Below are 10,029 nucleotides of genomic sequence, written 5' to 3' on the forward strand. Positions count from 1 at the left end.
AATTTTTTTGGGGGGGCACAAAAACACTAATAGGTGTGGCATGTCTCCTCTGGGAACAATATCTACATTCTTTCTTACAATCTTGGGGATTTCAGAAAAGTCAAATATGTTGATCTGATGTGTTAGATATAGAAATAAATCGCAGAAGTCAAAATTGCAAAAAATGTCCCAGATTACTCTAATTCACCCTAATTGCCCAGCTCCACCTGCCAATGATCTAGCACCTGCGTTAAAAATTCGCCTCCCCTGCCCACAAATGATTGTTTATTTTTTCCTCATGTGTCTCACCATTAGTAACAACAATTCAAAATGGACACATTTCACGTGACATGGGAAAAAGACACTGAAAACTTCAGTGAACATCAGAAAAGCAGCGTGCACATTTCTGGTTAAAAATGAAAGGCTATCAACTGACAAATGGGAAACATCGTCATTCAAGTCAGCAGCAAGAGTCAAAGATAGTTCACAGTTTACTAAATGGTGGTAACCTCTTTAAGTTATTCTTGACTGTGTTGTATTGACTGCTTTGATGCGTTGATACCGTAAGGCATTGTTTTCATGTTTACATCCAGAAAATAATTATTTTGCTTTTATATATTTATTTATTGCTTTTTTTTCCTTGCCCCCCCCTGACTCAAGAGTCAAATATCGCCTATAAATATATATACACACACACACACACACACACATATACATATTGTTTACAAGGAGAAATATATAATTGTTTCCTAAAATTCTCAGTTATCCCACCTGCTGGATCTCCAGTGATCTACTTATTATTGGAGCTATTGGGGGCTGCAATCTTCTATGTGTGCTGTGACTTTGACGTGATGGAGAAGCTTAAAAAAAACAAGCTTGCTGTTGTGGTTGAACCTACGTTTGAAACCTTCCAATGGGATAAATTCCCTGAGGAACCCAAGCTTCTCCATCACGTCAAAGTCACAGTAGTAGCAGCTCTAGATTCGACATTGACGAGGAACTGCAATATCATTAAAAGACTCGTTCACCTCTGATCCCTGACAAAAGTCACAACATTGAACTGCTAAGATTGAAATGTCTTGAAGTGATTTTCATAATGTTTACTTGTCATTAGTTTTTAGTTACAGCAAACATTAATCCACTTACAACATTCAATGTGTGTAATTTCAGCCTAGAAAACTAGTGTTGTGTGCCGGATAAGCTAAGGTTGGTTTAGTGGCACAAAATCTGTTAAGAAATCACTGTTGAAAGATTCTGATGATCAATCACTTGATGTTATATTAACCTCTTGGCTTATGTGAGTTTAGCTAATCTAATGTGAATTTTATAAGAAAAGTCTAACAAAGTCAAAATATTTTCATTTTCATGTAGCACAAATAGTTGTGATGTACTAACATTTGTCATAGAGTAATTTGCCCCTATCAACAGCTCTACATGTTTGCACTAATGTTTGAGCTGTCCTAATCAATAAGCGGTAATGCACCTAAAGTTGGTTTGCCAACCGCCAATAAAAAGAAGCAGAACGTCGCAACAGCCCATTAATTTAGTGGAAGGAGCAAACATGAGGGCGACTCTTTTTATTTACGCATTAACTTAGGTAAGTTGACCTGTGAACGATGGTGTGGTTGACCGTGAGCGGGAAAACATTTGGCCCATTAAGAGTTTACAGGTTCGATGCTGTTTATTTTGTGTCTTTACAGGTTTTTATCATCTCTCAGTTGGAAGTACTTGTGGTCCAAATGAATCTAGATCTTTTGGCGGAGAATGTTGTCCAATGTGCAATAGAGGTAGACTAACTCTTCATCAAACATGTTTAAATATGATAGTTACATTTTTTTAAAAAAAGCTTTCCACCTGTTCTCCCATCTCCACCATACCGCAAAAGTATAGTTAACAGAAGTTATGAAATTGGGCAACATGTCTGCTATTTTTTTTATGCAGGAGAAGTGATTTATAAAAATAGTTAAGATGGGTGTATCTGTGGCACACTGCTGATGCAGGTAATTGACCACAAGAAGACAAAATTTATTTCTTTATGTATGTAATTATGCTGGATATTAAATAATTAAATAATGCTTTGGGAATTCTGCCACTATAATCCCTGCACATTCACATGTATACATACCTCCCACTCCACCTTCAACTAAAACTGTACAACTCAGGAGAACTTATGAAATCACATGAATATCTATGAACAACAACATAATCACGTATTGTCATAGGCCCTGTGACAAGGAGGGGCACTAACATATAGACGTCTAATTGGGCCTGGGCGAGGGACCATAATTTTTTTATTTTTCCAGGAGATCCTTGAATTGCTTGGTCACCACCTTGTGTCTTGTTAATATTTGATGTTTGCAGGGTCAGTGGTGTACCTTGACCGCACTGGTGATTTCAGTACAACATGTATACCCTGCAGTCCAGGAACATTCGTGAGTGAGCCCAATGGTCTTTATCAATGCTTCCCGTGCAGACAATGTGATGAAAGTATGTTTATATATTTCATGTGTATTCCTTTTGTAATTTTGTGTGAATGGGTTTCTAAATGTGCTCTTTTAGGTCAAAGACTTTACATCCAGAGTAAATGCACTACAGTAAGAGACACCATCTGTGATGTACTTGATGGATATCACTGTGTTCACTTCTCCAATTCAGAGTGCCTTCATGCTGAAAAACACAAGAGTTTGCAAACCAGGATAAGAAACAAAAACACCAGGTATGTCTGAAGTTCAGAAGGCCAATAATGGTAAGTGAACTATTTTTTTAGTAGCAGCAGCCTTCTGTCATTTTAAATATATTGGTGACCCTGTGCGGTTAATTTAATTGACCTGATTTGATAAAGGCCTCATAATTTATATAATATTATATAATAATAATAATTTAATATGTTGTAACATTGTAAAGAATGCACATTTCAAATTCAAAGTGTTTTTTTTTTCTTCTCATATCTGGCAGAAGAAAAAAGCAACGTTTATCCAGGAGCCTCAGCACAGGGCACTTGACCGGTAGCATCATTTTGAGTAGCCGCATTCTGAAATCCTGGCAAGTTTGTGGAGACCACCATGCCATTAATTCATTTTAATTTTAGATTTCTTTTTTGACAAATATAAACTGTAGTTATTTTTGAATGGATCTATATGAAAGAAATTCTGATAAAAGGTCTATACCACTGATCTATACATGTATGACTGGATTACTCCTAGAATTCTAAACTGCCAGCAAGCGGGAAGTGTTGAAGTGGTCATATTGCTATTCCACACTGGCATCATTGACTGACAGCTTAATTGTTTCTTTGGCTGTTGTCTGAAATATTTATGGCCTTTTCGTGCAGCATAATCAATATAGTATAGAAACTGCTGATGAGTGTCTACTGCACACTCCTGACACAAAATGTCATTATGTATGTAACGTTAGACTAGAGCATATATATCGGATCATTAGCAGAAACTGATGAGTGTACAATAACTATTACAATACAAGCATTTTATTATATCGTACTAATATTAAAATAATTCAGTTTACAATGCATCATCTTGTTTGGAGCAACAGTATAAATGCTTGAAAATAAAGCTTCGTTTCTTTAAGGCCATATGCAGTCATTATTTCTGTGAATAAGTTGTGAAGAGTATAGCTATTTTATTTAGTTATGTTTTTATCCCTCTGTTATTGGGCACACTGAATTATCATGGCTGGCCGTGAATATCACATTTCTACAGTGGCATTATTATTATTACACAAACAGATCACCCTAAATAAAACCTCCTTAAATTGTGTTTGCTTGCCTAAACACATATCCAAATCATTCCCCCAATCTGGCCACTTGAAATGCAAAATGAGCGGATGTTAAATCAGTTGTGGAACAGAATCCCTCTGAAGACGACATGTCTGACTGGTTTCAGTAACTTTTAGGGCGATTGATTTTAATGTAAGATGGCCATTACATATGAATAACACAACAGAACATTTGTTGCATCACAAAACATGCTGTGCATCCTAGTTATAAATACAAATAAAAGGTTAATGGCAAATCCAGTGTCTGATGTTCATTTTCAAATCATTTGGAATGATTTGAATCTGATAACACTTCCAGCATGTTTTTTGTTACAAGCAGTGTGATACAGCATGACAGCTGAGCTGAACATGGGTTTATACATTTAAAGGCTAGGAATTTCAAAAGTAAACTATTACAATTCTGACCAAAACAACTTTAAGGGATCTGAAGCATGAAAAAGCAAGAAATTGTAATTCAGCAAATAACAAGCAAGAATGTAAGCAAAATTTTCAAAGTTTAATAGTTGTGGATGACTATAAAAATAGAATTGAACCAGTATGTTCATCTTTCACAATGTAGAATTTTACTGGGTTCTTGAATTCAAAAAGTTTCAGCTCGACAGCAAACAAGGTTTCCCAAAAGTGCATTGAATTATTTACTGAATATGAATTATGAATAATTATTGAATTACTTACTGAATTTATGTTATGAAATAAGGCTGTTAAACTACAAATTTAACTACAATAAAGTATTGATAAAGGCACATAAATCATACAAAGATGTGAAAATGATATGACGACATCTAAATTTGCTTAAATGTACTGCAAACAACTATAAATAAGACAACACAATGCTTAAGAAGGCAAAGGCTGAATAAAACATCATGACACTGAGATCTGGTAAACATTAAAAAGGGGGAAACAGTAAATAAACATGGTGTACAAACTATATACATTTTTTTCTTATACATTAATTGGTGGTATTCCCATTCATATTCAGTGTCATGCAGTGTACAGTCTTTGAAGTCTTTCAAACAGTAAGAGACTAAATGTTCATGCTTCTTTGCATCTGCTCCAGCGCAGCCTCCTTCTCCTTCAGGAGATCCTTCAAGCGTTTGATTCTCTCACGCCGTTTTATCTCCTCCGCATCCAGCGTCTCCAACGTGTACAGTGACTGTGTTGGAAATATGTCTATTTTGTGACCTTGCTGTTTCTTAGAGAATGACATGCTGGGGTTTTCTGATGCTGTTTGCACCTGGCTGGTGTCTTGCTGTGATGTGTCAGCATCTGTGTTGCTGCTTGTCATGTTACCACATTCTGTTCTGACTGAGGACAGTTCAATCTGGTTGTTGCAGTCCTGCAAACTGGATGAAGAGGGAGCACTTGAACACACATTCACTGGTGAGGAGATGTTGTGTGACGTGTCACTAGTAGAGCTTTCTAACAGAGCTTTGTTTTTACGTGGATTTCCTGATGACCGTTTCTTGCCTGCTTTCTTAAGATCTTTATTTTGTGGTTGAAGTTTCTGAGATTGGTGACTCTCTCCTGGGGTTTTATTCAAGCAGCTTCTTCTTGTCCCTTTGTGTGACTCAACAACAGTACATGGATTCAGTCGGTCTTGTGAATGGAGGGATGAAGTGGCTTCTGCAGCCCCTAAAACAGTCCCACAAGGACAGGCCGTGCACACCTTAACCTTTATAGAGCGCAGTGGGGTCTTCCTTGAAAAGGAAGGTAATAAAAGATGACTAGAAGTCCGTTTTGCTTTTTGTTGGGATGAGGGAGTAAGACAGCATGTGCTACCAGTACAATCTTCTGGCAATTCAGATTGCATATGAACCTTATCGGCTGTAGATTCTGTTGGTGAACAAACCTCTTCTTGACAAGCCAAACTGTTTTCCATGGGAACAACTGAAGATTTAGAGGCAGGTGAAATGTGTGTGGAGTTTAGAGAGGGAATATCTTGACTCCCATCCTGTTCCTGCTTTTGTCTTTTGACCTTCAGGCCTTCATCCTCCTCCATTTTTGTGTAGGGAACCTAGCAATTGAACAAATTGGCATGAAATAAATCAATGCCGTTACTCCCACATTCACATCTCTTCCAAAACAAGTGAAAAAATGGTTGACATGAGAGAATCTTTGTTTTGTTGTCTTTTTTTTTTAATGGCTTCGTCCATCAATTAAATTAGGAAAGTTTATTTTCCAAGGACACAGAAGCTAGAGCCGTCTTTAAAAATGTTTGAATTAGCTTTTATTTTGATATTTCCAGTTTTCATTTTAATTTGAGCTTCCATTTCAGAAATTGTATTTTATGTTTTTGTCATTATTAGTTTTTTAACATGTCTGTTTAGCTTTATTTTTATTTTAGTTTTAATCATTTTAACTTATTTTCAGCTAGCTATAGGCAGCATTTCTATTTTTTTTAGATTTTCCATCTAATCTTCTTATTTTAATTTAATTCAGTTTTACAATTACTAAAACCATCTTTAATAGTTTTAGTTAACAACAACAACACTAATTTAGAAATATATTAAAATAATATCTTCTGTAATACACAGTGGGCTGCAGCTCCAGTCTGATAAACGCTGCTGTAGGAAATATGTACATGCACTGTACATTATTTACAACACAATTTGGATGCATGAATATATATAACTTGCCTTCATCATTTGCTGTATTTTTGACTGCAACTTGGACTCCTGGATCACTTTACGAAGGCCATCTAATGTGCGTTTGTTTATGACAAGTCTCTTTGTCAGTTGATCTGGCTTCACAGTCAGCTTTGTTCTTTGCAAGCAAATCTGTACATCAGAGGCGATGCTAAATTCTTTTCTTAGCTGACAGTCACTCTTGGGTTGACTCTTTTCAAAGGCCTGTGACCGAAGAGAGAAGAATGCATTAAATATCAGCCTAGTGAAAGTTGTTATTTCATTACAGCTCACATAGAACATGGTTAATTGTGGTATATTACCTTTTCAGTATTATCAGTGGCTTGAATACAGACATTCTGGGGTGGTTCCAAAATGCTGACAGTTTCAGCAACAGCTGCATCATCTTGACTTCCACCCTCCAAGTCTTTATCTGCCTCCATATTCACATTTTCAGAAAGGCAGCACAAGATCCTTTCAGCTCTTTTATTTCCCTCGACCTGCTCATCCATCATCTCATCACCCGTTTTGGTCGAAGGATTATTCGGACCACCATCTTTTTCCATTTCCGCATGTGCCAGTTTTTCCCCTTCGTTCTGAGAGACAGACTTTGCGTTTATCTCTGTGTGTTGAACTTCCTCACATTTGTTCTGAGAGGCAGCTTTCTCCACTTTATCACCAGCATGAGTCTCTGACTTGGGTGGAATATATGACACAAATATTACATTAGAGTCTTCATCGCTCTCATCCACCTCTGTTTGACTCGGTGTGGGCAAATTTCCCGGGGCACCTCCCAGACACGTGGACGTCTCCTCCTCATCATCACAGAGATCAATGATTTCACTTACATTTATTTTTGGGTCTTGCTTAGGAGAGTTTGACCCCAGAGCGGAGCTGGCAGGCAGGGCAGGAGAGGTACTGACAACCCCACTCTTACCACCTTCACTGATCATCACATCCTTGGCAATCTCCGAATTTCTCTTTGCCACAAAATAGACCTTCCCATTGCACATGACCAGGGCATTGTCTTTGCCTGGGGTGATATTTTCTTGGCTGGTCTGAGGAGGTGTGGGTTTGCTGGGTGCGATTTCATTTACTGTCCCGACTGAGTTGACATGCTTGACTGCTTTTATGGTGTCAGAGCTGACATTCGATGTCGTTACAGGTACAAGGCAAGGAGCGGATGCACCTGTTCCCTCGTGGACGACCCATTTAATGGGAGTGTTCACTTCTTCATTTGTTTTAGGAACACAAACAGGTGTTTGCAAATTTGCAGGGGGATTTTGAAACAGGGTCTTCTCTATTTGACTTGGCTTTGTAACCGAAACCACGTGCTGGTCAGAATTTAGCTTTACAGAGTTCACAGGGGAAACAAGCACAACAGTTGGTGGACCCTTTTCGAGGTTAGGGGTGTTACTCACAGAGTTCATTATCCGGCATTTGATGGACTGTGGGAGCGCAGAGGCTGGCAGAGTCCGAACTTTAGCATTTGGAGGGATCTGCAGGAAATGACCGTTTGGGAGAACAGGTGACTTGATGGTAACAGGCAAAGTTTGGACCGCCGCCATGACCTGTCCCTTGAGCTGAGGAGGTAACTGGAGTGAATACTGGGAAACAGTGTGTGTTGAAAGAGGAACATGCACTAACTTTGGATTGTGAATAATGAGGTTACTAGTTCCACTGTGCTGAGTTTTGACAGCGTTAGACACAGTTCTGACCTGCGGCAGGGTTTTCAGGACATACCGTCCATCTGCTATGGGCTGAAGGGAGGGAAGCCGAGTCTGTGTTTGAGATGAAGAGGCAGTAGGTGGATGAACAGGTTTTGCACAGGCTTTCAGTTGTAGATCCACTCTGTCTCTTTCTGTACTAAAAGGTGTCTGATAAAACTGTCCGTTTACTTTCTGGACAGGAATCAACTTCATGACATTTTTCCCATCGGGTCCCACCGCAGGCATTGCTTGGTAATAGACTCCTGTTCCACTGAAAGATGAAGAAAAATTATACATCAAAATTAGCTTTAATATTCTCTTAGCTATGAAAATACTATACAAATCAAAACTAACAAGGACTGAAAAAAAGATCAATTCTCAAATCTCTTATTATACTAGAAAAGAACACACACACACACACACACATATATATATACATACATACACACACACACTACAGCTCAAATGTTTGGGATCAGTAAGACTTTTTTTTAAAGAAGTCTCTTATGCTCATCAAAGCTGCATTTAATTAAAAATACAGAAAAGAAAACTGTAATCTTGCTAAACATTATTACAATATAAATTAATGGTTTCTATTTTAATATACTTTAAAATATAATTTATTTCTGTGATGCAAAGCTGAATTTCCTTCAGCCATTACTCCAGTATAAAGTGGCACATGATCCTTTAGAAATCATTCTAATATGCTGATTAGGCATAGAAGGGAAGGGAAATAACTGTTCGCTGCTTAATATTCTTTTGGAACCTGTGATACTTTTTCAGGATTCTTTGAATAAAAAGTTAAAAAGAAGAACATTTATTTAAAATACAAATCTTTTCTAACAATATACACTATCGTTCAAAAGTTTGGGGTCAGTACATTTTACAAGTGATAGCAAAGATTTATATTGTTAGAAGAGATTTATATTTTGAATAAATGTGGTTCTTTTTAACTTTTTATTCATAAACAAATCCTGAAAAAGTATCCGTTTCCAAAAAAATAAAAATTTGGCAGCACAACTGTTGTCAACATTGATCATTCTAATAATAAATCAGCATATTAGAATGATTTCTAAAGGATCATGTGACACTTTATACTGGAGTAATGGCTGATGGAAATTCAGATTTGCATCACAGAAATAGATTATATTTTAACTGACTTTGCTATGACAATCTGGCACTTCTGAATCAGCTACTGATTCGCATTGTGTGTGTGTGTGTGCGCGCGAGCGAGCGAGTGAGAGAGAGAGCGCGAGAGAGAGAGAGTGCAAAAAACTGAGAACATTGTCAAATCAGAAACACAAAGATCCAAATAATGCAGAGATCCGCCTTCTTTACAGTGAAACATTAAAACAATACAAACATACACTCAGAACCAAAAAAGCACAATACACCCAAAAACAACTGACAATAATTGAGAAGTCAGTGAACACAAACCAATTTTGGGAAAATTGGAACAATCTGAAAAAAACTGATCATGAAGAATTGGCAATACAAAATTGAGAAATATGGGAAAGTCATTTCCAAACATTGTTTAAAAAAAAAGTACAAACCGACACAAACTGTAATCAAAATCAAACAACCAACTTGAAAAACTAGAATTAACAATCAAAGATAACCAAAACCCATTAGATTTCCTAATAACTGATAAAGAACTTAAAGAAAAAATCAAAAACCTCCAACTCAAAAAAGCATCTGGACCTGATGGGATATTAAACGAAATGATAAAACACACAAGCAGTGCATTCCAATTGGCCATTCTGAAACTATTCAATGTGCTTCTGAGCGTAGGTTACTTCCCTGACATCTGGAATCAAGGCTTGATAACACCAATCTTTAAAAAACGGAGATCAATTTTATCCTAACAACTACAGAGGCATCTGTGTGAGCAGCAACCTGGGAAAGTTATTCTGTAGCATAATAAA

At 37.2% G+C, this 10,029-nt stretch overlaps 1 protein-coding gene and 1 long non-coding RNA gene across 2 annotated transcripts; one reads left to right on the plus strand and one right to left on the minus strand.

Moving 5' to 3' along the window:
- The first annotated feature begins 1,675 nt into the window (after positions 1-1,675).
- On the plus strand, positions 1,676-3,819 carry LOC107549374 (uncharacterized). The gene is made up of 4 exons (XR_001604553.1): positions 1,676-1,766; positions 2,341-2,466; positions 2,539-2,695; positions 2,935-3,819. It is a non-coding gene; the product is annotated as an uncharacterized lncRNA (long non-coding RNA).
- Positions 3,820-3,882: 63 nt separating this feature from the next.
- Positions 3,883-8,370, minus strand: lrif1 (ligand dependent nuclear receptor interacting factor 1). The gene is made up of 3 exons (XM_016230414.1): positions 6,719-8,370; positions 6,408-6,620; positions 3,883-5,785 (listed from the first exon to the last, which is right to left on the minus strand). The coding sequence occupies exons 1-3, from the start codon at positions 8,348-8,350 to the stop codon at positions 4,796-4,798; spliced, it is 2,835 nt and encodes a 944-aa protein (XP_016085900.1). The 5' UTR covers positions 8,351-8,370; the 3' UTR covers positions 3,883-4,795.
- Positions 8,371-10,029: the final 1,659 nt, after the last annotated feature.

Source organism: Sinocyclocheilus grahami, unplaced genomic scaffold, assembly GCF_001515645.1.
Source record: "Sinocyclocheilus grahami isolate Dianchi unplaced genomic scaffold, SAMN03320097.WGS_v1.1 scaffold16.1, whole genome shotgun sequence".
Lineage (NCBI taxonomy): Eukaryota > Metazoa > Chordata > Actinopteri > Cypriniformes > Cyprinidae > Sinocyclocheilus > Sinocyclocheilus grahami.